This window comes from Triturus cristatus, chromosome 3_1 (genome assembly GCF_964204655.1).
Source record: "Triturus cristatus chromosome 3_1, aTriCri1.1, whole genome shotgun sequence".
Lineage (NCBI taxonomy): Eukaryota > Metazoa > Chordata > Amphibia > Caudata > Salamandridae > Triturus > Triturus cristatus.
This window is the reverse complement of record NC_140583.1, coordinates 1033647464-1033665234: the sequence shown is the minus strand read 5'-3', so window position 1 is coordinate 1033665234 and position 17771 is coordinate 1033647464. Positions and strand designations below refer to the sequence as shown.

The 17771-nt window shown below is 44.2% G+C and overlaps 1 protein-coding gene across 12 annotated transcripts in view; it reads left to right on the top strand.

Annotated features, from left to right (window-relative positions):
- Positions 1-7745, top strand: part of R3HDM1 (R3H domain containing 1) — a 532254-nt gene extending 524509 nt beyond the window's left edge. For all 12 annotated transcript variants that reach the window (XM_085645759.1, XM_085645754.1, XM_085645751.1 and 9 more), the window contains one exon: positions 6384-7745. In XM_085645759.1, coding sequence (XP_085501885.1) covers positions 6384-6733 — 350 coding nt within the window. In that variant the 3' untranslated portion in view covers positions 6734-7745. The remainder of the gene's footprint in view (positions 1-6383) is intronic.
- The last annotated feature ends 10026 nt before the right edge of the window (positions 7746-17771 follow it).

Below are 17771 nucleotides of genomic sequence, written 5' to 3'. Positions count from 1 at the left end.
TCGACGCTCCTCCTTTCGTGGCACAGGCAGAGGCTTCTCCACCGATAGCACCTCTACCTCCTACAAATCCCCTCCTCAAAATACCTTTTCAAAGGGCAACCAAAGAGGTGGTTACAGAGGCAACAACAATAAGGGCAGGGGCAAAACTAACAACACCCGTTCTGCCACCCCGCCCACACAATGACTTCCCTCCGCTCCCCCCAGACCATTCCACTCCGGTCGGGGGCAGACTACAAAACTTTATCCACGCATGGGAGTCCATAACATCGGACAAATGGGTGACCCAAATCATTCGGTCAGGGTACTGTCTCGAGCTAACATCTACCCCGCCCAATATCCCACCAAGGCACCGTCCAATGTCTCAAGAACATTCCACACTGCTCAAACAGGAGGTACTCTCCCTCCTCCAAAAACACTGTATAGAGCAGGTCCCCATCAATCAGCAAAATCTAGGGGTTTACTCCCTATATTTCCTAATACCAAAGAAAGACGGTACCCTCAGGCCCATTCTGGACCTCCGGCCTCTAAATGCCTACATACATTCAGACCATTTCCATATGGTCACCCTACAACAAGTCCTCCCGCTCCTCTGTCAGGGAGACTTTCTCACAACCTTGGATCTGAAAGACGCATACTTTCATATTCCAATACACCCCTCTCACAGGAAATACCTCAGGTTCGTGGTGGACGGGCAACATTACCAATTCACGGTTCTCCCCTTCGGGGTCACCACCGCACCACGGGTGTTTACCAAATGCCTAGCGGTAGTAGCAGCACACCTCAGACGTCAACACATTCACGTCTTCCCTTACTTCGACGACTGGCTGATAAAAGCCGCGTCTTACCACCAATGCGTGCAGCATACAAACAGCACCATCCAACTGCTCCACCAGCTAGGCTTCACGGTGAACTACCAAAAGTTCCACCTCATACCATCTCACACAAAGCAATATCTCGGGGCCACTATAGACACCTCCAAAGGTATTGCCTATCCAAACACAGCCAGAATCACAAGCATTCAAGCCTTACGCAAAACATTCCTTCCCCAACACTCTCTTCCAGCAAGAGTGTTCATGAAGCTCATAGGAATGATGGCGTCTTGCATCTTTATAGTGCCCCATGCAAGACTACACATGCGTCCACTTCAAGAGTGCCTAGCACAACAGTGGAACCAGGCCCAGGGTCAGCTGACGGATCTGGTGTTGGTGGACGGCCGCACTCATCACTCTCTGCAGTGGTGGAACACCACAAACCTTTCCAAAGGGCGGCCGTTCCTGGACCCGGTTCCTCAGGTGATTCTAACAGCGGACGCATCGCTCTCCGGCTGGGGAGCGCACCTCCTACACCTCACAATGCAAGGTCTATGGACGCCACAGCAAAAATTGCTCCACATCAACCATCTGGAGCTCTTGGCGATCTTTCTAGCCCTAAAATCTTTCCAAAAACAGATTTCGGGCAAAGCAGTCCTCATTCGCACAGACAACATGACCGCAATGTATTATATCCAAAAACAGGGGGGGACACACTCTCCCCAGCTCTCCCGCTTAGCCCAGAGCATATGGAGATGGGCAATTCCCCAAAACATCTTTCTCCTGGCACAACACGTTCCAGGCGTACAAAACACCATGGCAGATCTGCTCAGCAGACAAACGCAACAACTACACGAATGGGAACTGCATCCGCAAGTTCTTCAGCCATTCTTCCAACAGTGGGGGCATCCTCAGATAGACCTCTTCGCCACCCACGAAAACAAAAAATGCCCAAGCTTCGCCGCCAGATACCCACACCCATTGTCCAAGGGCAATGCGATATGGATGAACTGGTCAGGCAGATTTGCATACGCCTTTCCACCTCTCCCACTAATTCCATTAGTGGTCAGGAAGCTACAACAGCACTCCCTCACACTCATTCTGGTAGCTCCGACGTGGGCCAGGCAGCCGTGGTACACCACGCTACTACAACTATCGGTGGTACCACATCAAAAACTGCACCTATCCCCATGCCTCCTAACCCAGAACCATGGAGAAATCAGGCACCCGGACCCAGCTCAGCTCAACCTGGCGATCTGGCTCCTGAAATCCTAGAATTCGGATACCTCAACCTTCCCCCTGATTGCATGAACATCATCATGGAAGCCAGACGTCCTACCACTAGAGCATGTTATGCCGCAAAGTGGAAAAGATTTGTTATTTACTGCCGTAACAATACAATCAACCCTTTAGATGCATCCATACAGCACATCATATGCTATCTGCTCCATCTTCACAGGTGTAACCTGGCATATTCATCCATACGCCTACACCTAGCAGCGATCGCTGCTTATCTACAAAACAGACAGCACTTATCTCTCTTCAGAGTGCCCGCTATTAAAGCCTTCATGGAAGGCCTTAAACGAGTAATTCCTCCCAGGGCACCACCTTCCCCTGTATGGAATCTAAATTTAGTTCTTACACGACTAATGGGTCCGCCCTTCGAACCAATGCATAAATGCGAGCTACAGTTTCTCACCTGGAAAACAGCTTTTCTCGTAGCTATCACTTCCCTTAGAAGGGTTGGTGAAATACAAGCGTTCACTATACAGGAACCCTTCATACAAATACATCACAGCAAGGTCATACTTCGCACAAATCCGAAGTTCCTGCCCAAGGTCATTTCCCCCTTCCATCTCAATCAATCGGTGGAATTACCGGTCTTCTTCTCGCAACCTCAATCTGTTGCAGAAAGAGCCTTACACACACTCGATGTAAAAAGGGCCTTGCTATACTACATACAAAGAACGCAACCCTTCAGGAAGACTAAACAATTGTTCGTCTCCTTCTCGCCACCACATAAAGGCAACCCCATTTCTAAATCAGGGATAGCTAGGTGGATTGTAAAATGCATACAGATTTGCTACCAAAAGGCTAAAAGAACATTATCTGTTCCGCCTAAAGCCCATTCTACAAGAAAGTTAGGGGCTTCTATGGCCTTTCTAGGGAATATACCCTTAGATGACATCTGCAAAGCAGCCACATGGTCTACACCGCACACCTTCACAAAACATTACTGTGTAGATGTGCATTCCAAGCAGCAAGCTAGAGTGGGCCAGGCTGTACTAAAGACACTATTTCAAACCACTGCAACGGATACCGGTGGTCGCCGCTAGGGTTGGGTACTGCTATATAATCTATGCTAAGTGTACAATCTGCAGCTCATATGCCTCGAACGGAATATGCTACTTACCAGTATGCATCTGTTCTTGGCATGTAGAGCTGCAGAGTTGTACACGCCCACCCGCCTCCCCGGCTACCTGTATCCGTTCCAGTACATCTTATTTAGATACTACACACATGGGTTTCTCACTGTGATTACCAAGCTCCATCATTTCCCTGTTGGCGAAAAACAATCTGAGGATGGAGCCGAAGCCCATGCGCAGTACGGACCGAAGGAGGAGTCACCAAACTCGTGACTTCCAAAGACTGTCCAAGAAGAAAAACAAACTGCAAACATCCGGGCCCAACACCAGATGGCGATCTATGCTAAGTGTACAACTCTGCAGCTCTACATGCCAAGAACAGATGCATACTGGTAAGTAGCATATTCCCTTTGTAGGGTGGTATTTCTCTTACCCCTTGCTGCACACCCACCAGCTACTGGTCTTGCAAGCCGCATTAGTTGAAACCTTCTCTGGTCCTAATGGACCAGGGATGTTCTGTCACATACAGCTGGGCACCGAACCAAGAACGTGCTTGTGACTCCAGAATTTGGTGCATGATTAAGGAATAATGCTTTTGCCTGCGTCCACTGTCGGAGCTCATTCCTAGAAAGACCTGCTAGAGGCAGTTGACTGGAGATGTGAACTCCACAGTGATTGGTGCCTTTTGCATTTGCTTCCTCTTTCGTCTCTTGTGATAAAGGGAAAGGTGAGATCACAATTAAACATTAAGAGATGTAGGCTTCTTTTGCTTTCATCTTCTCTCACTAATATATCAGCTTTCTTTATGAAAACAACTTCTGCTCCAAGTGCAAAGTAAATTTAACTACATAGGAGATGTCAAGAGTATTATTTGCCTTGTCAGATTGTAACTATAGTTAAGAATGCCCATAAGACCATTAGCTTCACACCCCGGTGCACCCACCGTAATAACTTAAGCCAACAGACTGGATTCCTTGATTTGTGCCCATGCATAGAGGAGTATTTAACCTCTTAGTGTAATACATCTCAACTACTAATTCCAGAAGAAGAGACGTTCTGAATCCCTCTATCTCTGTGGCCTTATAGGGAGTGAGAATCAAACGAACACTTCAGCACAGCTCTCAAATCATAATACATTTTGGTGCTGAAGGACCCTCCTCTCCCTGGCATCTGGCATATCTTCTTATGTGTGGGACAACTGAATCAAGCTGAAACAAGTTTTCAGGTGCTGTGAAGAAGATGGCTGCCTTACAGTGAACTTAAATGCTTCTCCGGGATTTCGTAGGGACAATCGGTGTGACTCCTACAGTGTCCAGGAGGGAAAGAGTCTCTGGGTTGTTAGATGTCTCAGTGCTCAATAACTTGCATTGTCTGGTCACAGTGCTAAGTGACTGATTGCTTGCATGTTGAGACTAGGAGGGAAGCAGGACATAGTATGTAGTTGGTGCTGTTATGAGCTGAACCTATTGGAATGTACACATATGACACTGAAAATCAGAGAATACACCCCCATCATTCCTTTATTAACAAAGAGGTGTGTGTGTGTGTGTGTGTGTGTGTGTGTTAGCAGTTTTAGAAACATGCATAGCATTGGCAACTCCTTTTCATTGTTTGACCAGCTATGAAATTCATTTTCGTTAGTGCTTTATTTTTCTGTTAATTATTTTCCATTTCTGAAACTCTGAATACGATGTTCTTTTTGTGTTGTGCTGGTCACCAAGGGTCTGATTTCAACGTAGACATTTCTGGTTTCTCTGTGATCTTTCAGCACCTTGAAAGCCTTGGGGGATGGGGTGCTCTGTAACAATAACATCTAACCTAAAAATATTTTGGAGATCAAACTCTAATCTTTGCTTGCAACATTTGTTGGTACATATTGCAAAACAATGCTCTAAGGGGACAAACGTTAATGGAATAAATAAGTATAGTTAGATCATGCTCATGTTTCGGTTCTTTCTCCACAGCTGATAAAGTATTTAAGGAATCTGGTGTGTTCTCTTGCAAGAAAATGGTACAGAGGTCTATGCAGGCAATGCAAATTTTGAAGTTGATTTATGAATTTATTTTAGTAATTACACATCAGAAGACTCTTAGGTTCAAAGTATCTACCAAGTATTCCAGAAATTATTAAAGCGAAATGCATGAAATTATCCAGCTCGTTGGGACTTTGGGTGCTTCCAGCAGCACCCAGTCATCATTCCGTCTGTCCTAAGATGCTGAAGGATTACATTTACTGTAAAAGCGCTGAGTGGCCAAATTAGACATGTGCTTTGCCTCAGAATCCACCTTCTTCGCTGCTAGCACATTCCATTGACATTTCCTGTAGAGTGAATGGTCATCCTGTAATCTGAAAAATGTCATTGGCTTGCTCTGGTGAACCGAAAATGCTGGATTGTCACAACTAGTACCCACCAACAAAAGACATTGATTCCCAATATCTTGCAACTTGCCCTCCGGGTAAAACTATGGTGCACTTGTGTTACTGTTGATGAGCGACAAATCCCTGATGTAACATTCCACCGTCTTTAGAAGCCACCTGCAATGCCAAGTGTTGCTCACCATATGAAGCTGTTCAGTTGCTCAAGGCTCTGTCTGTTTTCTCGGGATCCAATGTTTGCATATTTTGGATTCAAAACACTGTCGGTGTTTTTGGTAGCCTTCAGCTCAGCATTCATCTCATGAAGCAGTTAATTGATTCTATGCCATAATTTAGCAAATGTGATACATATTTTCTAATGTACTTGATATAGTATCAGCCTGGCTGATTTAATTTTTTAAATCAGGATCTTGATCAGCATGTCTTATCATAAATGGATTCCAATTGAGATTGGGTAACCAGAACCACTAGTTGATGGGGATGGTGCTAGGAAGCACTTTGTATAATTTTGTTTTATATAGTTATATTACTGATATATTATGGCATCATGCATAAGAAGAAAAATGTCCTTATTGCTTAATTATTCATTATGCTTTTTCATATTGACTAATTCAAAATCCTTTACAAAATTATGATGATTTAGGAAATTGTAATTTGTGGAAGTAGGACTAATCACTTATTATTTTTATTATTACAAAAATGTGTGCAGACCATTATCTTATCTGGAGGTTGGGAATTCTCTCACTTTAGGTAAATGTTTCATCAAATAGTTCGTAATCACAATTCGATGGTGAGATACGAGAAGAACTTTAATGCAAATTTTTGTTTCAGTTTCAGGAAAGGTTTTAGAAATCACAGAACTCCCAGAAGGAATATGCCGTGCAGATGCAGAAAAACTATTTGGTGAACTATTCAAAGTGGGTGCCAAGATACGTTGGCTCCGAGACTCACAGTCACAGCAGCATCATCATCACTATTGTGGCAGTGGAGACAGCAACGCAAACACTGAACACTCCAAACCTTCTACTGACTTTGCCTCCACATACACAGTTCTGGCAACGTTTCCATCAATATCGTCTGCGCAAAATGCATTAAAGAAACAAAATAACTCCAAGTTCAGACTTAGAACGAGCAGGAAGCACTACGATTTTCATACTTTAGAAAGGGCCAGTTCTCAGTAGCATTCTGCATTGTTGGACATTCAGCCTGCTCCCGTAACCCAGTTTGGCTTCATGTTATTGGTTTTGTGATTGGAGATACAGAACATGTGGAGATATGCTATAATGTGACAGTATATTCTCAGGTGAACAAGAATGGATCAGTCGTAACATGAAATCCACTTTGTCCAAGATGCCAGTTAAATCCCCACCAATGCAACATAATTTGATTGACGGTGTCGTTAAATTGCGTCATTTGTAATGGGTTTGTTTCATGTTCTTGATATCTTGTATCTAATCCCAAACTCTATTGTACAACAATTTTTTAAGCAAAAAAAAAAAAAACAGATGCCCGTACTCCCTTCTTTCTAATTCTGTCCCTCTTTATAGCCAGCACATACCCATCCACTTCTTCAGGAAAAGTTTGACAAAATACTGCTGTTGCACTTCAATAAAATTAGATCAACTGCAAGCGTTCATAGGGTTTTCATGGTAAGATATTCCTCTTCCTTTCCTGTGAATCTCCTTTTGAAGGAGGGAGGTTTCAAAATAAAAACAAAGTCACTGCGTCCTTTTTAGTGAAATATATTTAGACTGTGTGAATGTTAATTGTAAATAAATTATGTTCCTAAAATTTTTTATCAAACTATTTTTCGTGATAACATTTAGAGGGGAACAGGAATATGTCTTAGAAACCAAAGAAAACCTTAAGCATTTTGCTACTAACAAAAACGCATTTCATTCAATATCACACCTTAAATGTGTTGTTCAGATTGATTGTGCAAGTTTGCAGCCTCACAAAATTAAATGTTTCTCCCTTTTATTTATTCTTCCAGGATAATGACTTCAGGTTAGTGCTGGAAAAAGTTTGGGTCTTTCCACATTTTTACACCATTTTGGAGTGGTATCACTGGCAACAAAATATTAATTTATCATTTGAACAGGATTTTGTTTCCAATTTGTGTAATTTGCAAGGCTGTACAATGTGTGTGATGAAGGCCTTTTCAGTAAAAAGAAATAAATGTTTACAAATCCATAATACTCAATAGTGCACTTTTTTAACCATGCCAACCAAACAGATCATTGACTATATTGGCCAAGCTCAACTCAAGTGCATAGTGAATATATTTAAGTACCATTGGTTTCAACAAAAAACGCCTGCACTATTCTGTTTTTAAAGGATAATGTTCTTTCATGTACCATAGTGTGTGAACTAATTCAGATAGGTTTCTGTATTTTTAAGTTGTGTATTTTTCTTTCTACATGTGTACCTGCAGACGATGTCTTCTCTTTGTAAGTGTTCTCTTGCAGGAAGCATCCACTTTGCTACGGAAACTATTAATTGAGAAGTCATTACAATGTGATTACAAGCAATATACTGTTGGCATGTAACCTGAGGTTATGGGTAAATGATTCATCATACAGTGAAATTGATAAAACTGCAAATTGTTTTTACTTGCGTCTACTCTTTCCCACTCCCTGCCCAGAAACCAAAACTGCATACATTTAACAGCAGGAAAAATGTCAGTGCTTTAGATCTCTTTATGTTGTGAAAATTTATAAATTATTTGAGAGAATTTAAACTAATACAGATTGTTTTTTCTACAAATTGTGGTCTGCTTAAATTCCGAGTTTCTTTTGGTTTGCACAAGCTAAATGTCTATTTAGTTATAGTGTTGCAATCAAAATCGTAATCTGTTATGAAACTAGGAGAGGTGTCTGTCCACTGCTGAATGTAGAAAATACAAGATGTGAGGGGTTTGGACAACAGCTCAAGCCATAATGTTGAAGATCAAATTGTTTCCAGACACTGTGGTGGATTTTAGCCTTTATTACATAGACATATGTCCGTAGCATATTTGGCTGTAGATACGCATTCTCTGCATACTCACGCCATCTAGTATTGAGCTCTGATGTTGCAAGTTGTTTGTGTTTAGAGAAGTCTTTTCGAGTCATGACGCAGCCTATGACTTCTCACTTAGTTGGCAATGTGCATAGGCACTGCCTCCAATGTTAGATTGTCTTTTGTCCGCCATCTGGTTTGATTTGTTCCACATTCGTATGTATGTCCTCATGGTTTCTCCTCCACTCCTGCCTTTGAGGAACACCATTACACTGAATATCGCTTCTGAGAGCTTTCCCCTCCAATTATGGAACAGAAAAAGGAACCACCAAAGCAGGTCAACTACCATCTGCCTTTGGATCTGAAGACACCGTCTGGCAACGAAAAGCCTCGGCAGCCTTCAAAGCCGAGGCTAAACCTGCTTAGGCATTAAAAAAGCATGGGCATAGAGACCTACTTCCACAGCTGGTTCCGATGACTGAGACTAGTCCCTGAAAAGCTGAGATATGTAATCAGCTATTCCTTAAACCCTGCAGAAGAAAAAAAAATTGCAAGTCACCCCTACACCCTGGAGATTGGGAGCACCTTCCTAAGGAAAAGGAGAACTTGCTTCACAGATACCTTCGGGGGCCATACCAGCCCCAACGTGGTTGAAGGAAACATCTACTAGTCCTCATCTTCCACCACTCTGCATTCGCGCCTCTCAGATTACTGCTGGTGGGGGATGAGGTACCCTTGCCTCCTGAGGGTCTCAGGACTAAAATGGACTTTATCCTCCAAGCAGCAGTGCACCAGGAGGCGCGTTTGCAGAGTGGTGGAGAAAGGGGTGTGGCCTGCAACCACCTCTCAGCAATCCCACTGTGTGGGGCTTACTGGATGTAATAGGAGAGCTAGTTGCCCCCAAGGACCCTCAAAAGCCAAAGGGACTTCACCCCAAAGAGTAGTGCGCCAGGAGGTGCGTTTGTCCAGTGATGGAGAAAGGGGGTATGGCCTACTATCAGATCTCAGCAATCCTGCTGTATGTGCCCCCCCAAGGACGTCCTTGGGGGCCAACTACCCCTCCTGTTACCTCCAGTAAGTCCCACACAGCAGGATTGCTGAGAAGTTGAGAGGCCATGCCCCTGTCTCCACCACTCTGCAAACGTGTCTCCTGGTGCACTACTAGTTGGGGGAGAATGTTGCCTTGGCTCAAGAGGGAACTTGGGGGCCAAGAAACCCTCCTGTAAGTCCTATGCAGCGGAATTCCTGAGAGCTGGTCGGAGGCCCAGCCCCCTTTCTCCCCCACTCTGGAAACATGATTGCTAGTTATAATCAACGTAAAAATTCACTAAAAAAACAAAGGTTACAGGGACGTTATAGTTAGGAATTCGCATTTAAAAAACCTTAGAAATTAACTGAAAAAAACAAAGGTTAGAAGGTTCTTTTAGTTAGGATCAGATTTTACTCATACAAAACCAGAGAAATTCAGCCATTATAGTTACCTGAGTTAACTATAACTCGCCCTCTGCAATGCACTGCTTATGCCCTTACATATCACATCACTTATGACATGGTCAGTGACATCACTGATGACATCTCAAATGACCACTGATTACATCAGTGATTACATCATCCACAGCACCTGACAGACCCACTCTCACCCCATAGAATCTTTTATACACCCACTGCCACACAACCATTCACAAACCCATTCACAGAGCCATACCAGTACTTACACACCCATAGATCTACACACACATCCACTCGCACACCCATACTGCCACTCATACACACACTCACTAATACAGCCATTGACTTATCCACTCATGCACCCATATAGGCACTCGTACACTGAGTGAGTCAGCCATAGAAATACTCACACACCTAGACACTCACCCATAGAATCAATCACACAGCCACTTACTCACCCACAGTTACACACACCACTTACTCATACAAATAGTAACGTATTCACTCACCGATGAAGTTAGTGACAGAAGCACACATTCATCCATTTAGCCACTCTCATATTCACACTCATGCATACAGTCACTCATATACCCCATCAATCACCTATACTGCCTTTCACATACCCAGTTACTCGCCCATACTGACACATGCACTAAATCACCCACACAGACATACAGACACTCACCGATACTGTTCCTGAAACATGCACACAGTACCCTATACGCCACTGATTCACCCACTCACATAACCAGTCACTCACCTATACATTCACTGATAAAGCTAATCACTCACTTATACCGTCATACGCCCACTGAGTCATCCAAACAAATGCTCATACACCCACTAGTTCACAAATACACCTTAGTATACATTTTTAACACTCAATTTTTTTTTAAAAACAGTCAATGGATAATGTCATCAGTGATGTCATTTGAGATGTCATGAGTGATGTCACCGACCATGTCATGAGTGATGTAATATGTGAGATCATAAACAGTGCATTGCGGGGTGCAAGTTATAGTTAACCCGGGTGTAGGAGAGTAGGATCTGCACTTATGTTGCCCCCACTTTTTTTTCTGATGTATACACTGGTTTCTGGCCCTAGTCTGGCTGGGTCCCTGCTAATCAGGGCCCTAGTCTCTCTGTTCTCTCTAAACGACTTGGTGTGCATATTAGATGCACTAGTGATTGGATACTGTGGTACCTTATGAGCCCCTAGTATATGGTACCTTAGGTACCTTGGGCATAGGCACTTCACATGCCTACCAGGGGCTGAAGCATGTATTATGCCACCCCTGGGAAGCAGACTCAATCTGACACCACAGGCCTGCTACTGCAGCCTGTGTGATGTAGTGTTAGCACTCCTCACAGACATATAGGTTTCTATATCTCACCATACACACACATATAAACCTATCAGCCACCCCTATGGCAGGCCCTATCAATACTGAGGGCAGGGTGCGTGGTTTACAGTGTGAGCGGGTGCCTCTGCCTGAGCAGGGCCCCTCTGCAGCTACCAGAGTCTATTCTCTATGGCTGTTTGTGGATGCGGTTAAACCATATACTCTTAAGTGCATTAAAATGCTAACTTTGGAATGACTGCATCAAAACATGTCGTGTTTGGTGTCAAACAACTTGGAATCATACCCCCACATCGGTCCATGATGTGGGAGCATGATCCCACCCTTCTAGAGGGGACGACATGTAAAAAGACAGAAATCCTATAGAGCCCTGGCATCACAAAATGGATGCCACCAGCACAGACACTGGGCTGCCCTCCTGCTGCTGACTGAAACTCGCAGTGGAGGAGGCCCAACAATAGGCATTCTGTCACAGGGGGGTGTCACCACCTTCCAGACAGGATTTAGTGTATTGGGGTTGGGTGGGTGCACTTCTATAGTGCTTTGAAGTCCTGCACTGGGGGAGCAGTAGGCTCCTCTGTGCATATGCCGGCTCAAACCGGTTCAGGAGGTACCTGTCCCTGCTCTGGCGTGAAGCTGGACAAAGGGAAGTGGGTGTAACCACCCCCTACCCTGACCCTCCCAGAGGATTGGTCATAGAGCTAGTCCCTCCCCTATCTTCAGTATAAGATAGCCAACCTTGCCATTGCAAAGTAGATAACCCTGGACGACGCTCTACAAAGAAGAATCCTGGCCCTTCGACGTTCCACTATCTTTGGAAGACAGAAGAATCTCCCTTGGAGTCAAGGAGCGACTCCCCTGCTTGGCAGGCAGCAAAAACTTGAATCAACGGTCGCAAACTTTCCCGCTGGAGTCCGAAGTCCCTGCAGCCCCGGAAGTGGATTGCCTGACTTCTCGACGGCTATTGCGAGTCCCCAGCAAAGCTGAGGCGAGTGGAACTCACGAGTGACAAGGAACTGCAATACCTGGGAACCGTGCACTATTGTCGAGTGCAACCCCTTCACGACGTTCTACGGACTTGTGTTTTGGACCACTTGTGGCCCAAGCCTCCAGCAGGTTGTGCAGCGAAAATAAGAGGTCTACCCCGTCCCGAGTGACCGTGGGCACCTGTGAAGCATTTCCTCAAGAGGCGTCTTCGCGATCCCTTGCCTGTTGGCTTGCGGGTCCCCCAAAGACTTTCTTATCGACTCAAAGGGCTCCCCTGGTTGCTCCAGGCCTGCCCTCACTTACCCTCACTTACCCTCGCTGGGTGAGTCCCTCAGACCTTGCTGGTCTGCACCATCGACTTTCTTCACTCTACACGAGACTTGCAGTTGCCAAGGCTTGTTGGCTCCAATCCGGTTGCCGACACTGCCATCAGCTGCAGACGTCGTGGGACATTCCGAATCCAGCTGCTGGTCATCGTCGAGCCTTCCTGGACCTCGTGAGCGAAGAGTCAAAACACCATCGACGACCTGAAATCACCCGACATCTGTGGTCATCCATCTTCCTGGCCACCGGTCACTGGCAAGTGACTTTGAACACTGTCCCTTCAATTTTCAGGTCTTCAGCATCTTGAATCCACCCAAGTCGACGCAAGCAGCAAGTCTTCTTTGGTCTCCATAGAAAACAGCGACGCAACCTGACACCAAAAGACACCTATGCACCCGACTTCCCTGGGTGAGGTAACTCGTGCACTCCGGTGCCCTAGTGTGTGTTGGTCCTCGAATTACTTACCTTGTAAGTGGCTTGTAGACTTCCTCGAAGTACCCTAGAACTTTAAAAATCAAACCGCGACTTGCACCATTGTAATTAATAGGGAACCCACGGCTGTGTTCACACACTGCACGCGTCTCCCGTGGGCCTGTTACTTACCTGCTAACACTGCAGTAGTGAAGCCCCAGCGATTCCCCAGTCCCTAGGCCTTGTCATTTTGCAAGTCGACATTCTTATACCATTTTTTTAGTATATGGTCTGGTACGCCCCTAGGGCTCCAGTCAGATTTGTGCTTAATTTATTGTGAAACGTTGACATTTGAATGTGTATCTGGCTTTTAATCTCATAAAGAGATTAGTAGAGTGTCTAGAAATAAATACATATATATTTGATATATATACCTATGTGGTGTCCTTTCATTTGGTAATTCAAGAGATTATAAGGTAAAACAAGCTGCTTTACATTCCTCTGAGACTTAGCCTGAAGGCTGCTCTCCACAGCTACCACTAGGATAGCTTTCTTTATAAGGTTGTCTTAAACCTATCTACCATAAGAGTCGAATTGGACTGGTGCAAGGTGGCCATTATAACTAGTGACCAGCATATGCCAGGCCAACTTCTCACACCGGGTAACTATAACGGTAGAATTTTTCTGGTTTTGTTTAGGAAAATCTGACCCTAACTATAATGTCCGTGTAACCTTTGTTTTTTTGTGTGAAAAAAATATATATGTATGTATACACACATATATGTATATATATGTATGTTAAAACACTTAAAACTAAAAACCATTAATACATATACTCACCTTTTAAACTTTTACAATGGATATGCTTTTACCATTCATGCCTTTCCAACGAAATTCGTTCTAATGGCATGTGTGGTAAAGGCATATTAATTAGTTCTTACGGCATGTGGGGTATCCAGATGAGTGGTTAAGGCTGTTTCCCGTGCAAGCCACATGTGATGCCCCACAACTTGATAGAGTAAGCAAATTGATGCAACACGCATAAGAGTAACATGCAACGTCTCACTGGTGCACTGCCAATTCCTTAGGCCATCTTGCACACTTTGATAGGGATCAGTGGGACAAGATGGAGGAGCTCCTCCAGCACCTTCAAGAACTATTCAGGAAAAGGGGCCACAAAATTGTGCAGAAAGGAAAGACCATTGGCAACGCCATAATTTGACGCTGCTGCCTATGCTGCCAGGAGTGTGAAAACCTTCATTAAACTCTCATATCAGGCTCTAAGCTTGAGGACCAGCAGCATCTCAGTAACCTTCCATTTGATGGAGAACATCTCTTCAGACTGCAGATGGATGAGATGCTCAAAAATTAAAAAGGACACTGATAACACAAATTATTTGGGTGCCTGCAGATGCCAGCTTCCATGGGGTATTTTTGAAAGCAGCAGTAGAGGAATGGGGCCAATGCCACCTCTCCTGACCATACTCAATCATACCAGAGGCAGCAGCAGACATACCGACATTAAGAGCATAGGAGATACACACATGGCTTGTTCAGGTCAGCAATTCCAACAAGGGCACATTATGAACCTCCCAGCAAGGGAGCCTCTACTTACCAGCGGTGACTGCCCCCACATCCCCAAGCTCACCCAGCATCTGTAAGGGGAGACTCCAAGGTTTTCTTCCACGCTGGGAGGAAATCACCTAGGACAGATGGCTCCTCAACATTAGAATACAGTTTTTGCCTAGAAATCCTCTCAGCCTCACCCAACATCCCTCCCTGTCCGCACTCCGAAGGCGCATAGGTAAGCTACAGGCACGTATTTTACTAGTTCATGCTGATAGGGTTGTCCTTAGAACTGACCCTAAATTCCTTCCCACGGTGGTCTCTCCACCTCAACTAAACAGTTGAGCTACCAATCTTTGTTCCTCACCCAGGCTCAGTTGCAGAAAGGGCCCTTCACACCTTAAACGTTAAGAGTCCTAATGTACTAAATAGACGGCACTAAACGTTTTTCTTTTTTCACTTTTGCTACACCTCATAAAGGCCATGCAACTAGCCTAACTAAAGGGATTTTTAATGTATTCAGAAATGCTACCTTAAAGCTAAAATGGTTCACCCCACTTCCCTAGGCCACACGCTGCTTGGAAGGAGGAGGCAACATTGACTTTATTAGGACTAATCTCATAGCTGACCACTGTAAAGGTTCACCCTACTCCCCTAGGCCACACTCTACTAGGAAGAAGGGAGCACCGGCTCTTTTAGGGTCTATTTCCACAGCTGCTTTCAGTAAAGCAGCTACGTGGTCACCTCCACACACCTTTACTAAGCATTACAGTGTGGATATTCTTGCTCAACATCAGGCTAGAGTTGGCCAGGTAGCATTAAGAACTTTATTTCAGACATCTACATCATGCGCTGACTAGCAACCACGTTGGGGACCACTGCTTTACAGGCTTTGCAGACTGTGCATCTGCAGCCAACACTTTCTACAAAGGGAAAAAAGTTACTGTATAAGCATTTGGTTGTAGCTTTCATATGCGCCCGCCCTCCTCCCTGAAGTCTGTCTTGTTGAATATCTTTGTAATATTAACATTTATTACTTTTATACATCATTCACATCGTCACCATATCCTCACCACTCCATACTTACTCGCACCTGCTGTGCGAAATACAATCCAACATTAGAGTCTTTGTCTACGTATATTGCCAACAAAAGAAGTCATAGGCTACCTGGTGACCCCAAAATACTTCTTCTAACAAAAAAACTTGCTATGTCTGAGCCCAACACTAGATGGCAGGAGTATGCAGAGCCTGTAAATCTAAACGCAAGCTAAAAACAGATGCTCGCTGGTTGGGTAACATTTTGCTTTCTGATTATCTTGGCAGTCTGTCTTTTATTTATGGCATCTGAAACCTCAATGTTCTGTTGAGCATGCTCAAGGTATGTACTTGCTTGTTTAAGAATCCATAGTATTTGTTTCAGCACAGATCCTTCTTTTTTTCCTCCGTAGCAGGCATGTCCGGTACATTCACTGCTGGTAGAATCCTTGCTTCATGGTACTGGTCATATGAATTTTCCTAGATGGCACTAAGCACCGTTCCAATTTAAGGACAGGGAGGTGAGGATTATAGTTTCTCTTTACTTTTCTTGCTGGCAACAGTTTTCCGAAGATACCATCTCAAAAATCACAATCCCTAAAAATCAGTTTGATGAAAACTACCAATCTAATGAACAACCATGTATCAGCATTGCATCAAGAGTACTTGGCCTCTTTGTTTGCGCCCAAAATACCAAACGGATTTGCAGAAACTTGAATGTCAGAGTCAATATCTTTTTGCATGCTTTCCATCAAGTCCTTCAAGAACAGTCTTAAGACCACAATCTACTAAATGTCTCTATGTACATACTGTTAATCACCACTTATTAAAATATATCAAAGGAAGAGAAAATGAGTTGCAGTAATGCTAGGTGACTTCATTAACGTGAGTACACATCGTTCACATCTAAGTAAACTTGTGAAATGTTTCTGAAAACATGTTCTAACCCATCCCAACAGTGATTGTCTCTTTATTAAAGCTTGGTGTTGGGATGCATGGTGATGAACATGTAGCCCTGAACTGAGTGGCCATACTGCGGATTGATTTTCTGTCATGTGAGAACAGGGATTATGCATGTTGCGCCATGACATATGCTTGTTTCATGGATTGCGGTCTTTTTGAACAGGGAAGGGCGCCCAAAGTGCTACCCTCTTGGTCATAAAAGGCTACTGCCTATGCTAAGAGGTAGGAAATTTGAGGGCGATGGTGGCAGCATACCATGTAGTGATCAGTAGAAGAGAACAATCCTTTTTATCTGTCACAGGAGTGAGGCCTACAGGCTTACCTATGTAAAGTTTTTCTACTTTGTGCTTAACTCTTGGCCTACATCCGGTTAGTATGTAATCCTGTGCAGTGCGTGTTATATACAGGTGCTGAGTGTGTGCGCTTATGAATCATACAATACATGGAAGATATAATGCAGTGCAGTGTGTGTGAGTGTTCTATGCATGTGATGGGTGTATATGTGCCTGTGAATGGGTTAATACATGGACGTTTTCAGGTTTCATTTCGGGAGAGCCAGGGCGGACTTAGAAGCACATGAGGAGGTAAGATGCCCTTAGACAAATTTGTGGATTGCTGGATTCATGTGAGCTGTACACTCACCAATTCCAGGAGTAAATCCCTTGTATGGTTCGAGTCTAGCAGAGACCCTGAGATTGTAGTTGGCACTTCAGAACGCTATGGTTGAAAAAGATGAGAAGGCCAGAGCGTTTGAGAGGGAGATGCTTAGACTAGTTCAGCGGAAACAAGAGCAGAAGCAGAGACGTGAGGAATAGGCCTGTGAAGAGAAACAGAAGGAAAAGGAAAGAGAGCTGGAAAGGGAAGAGAAAGCCCTTGAGAGAGAGCAACTTAGAATGGCAGCAACTACAACTTCATCTAGGGTAAGTAACTCTATATACAGTTATGATTAAAAAAAAATCTCGCTCAGGGTGAAAAGAAGACCAACACCTTCCAAAGGGGAAAAAATAAATCTTGAAAAGTGGTGAAAACAAAAAGACTCCCAAGTGGGCAAAAATCAATCTTGCAAGGAGGAAAAAGAAGAATTCCCCCGCCCCCCAAAGGAGCAAAAATAAATCTTGCACTG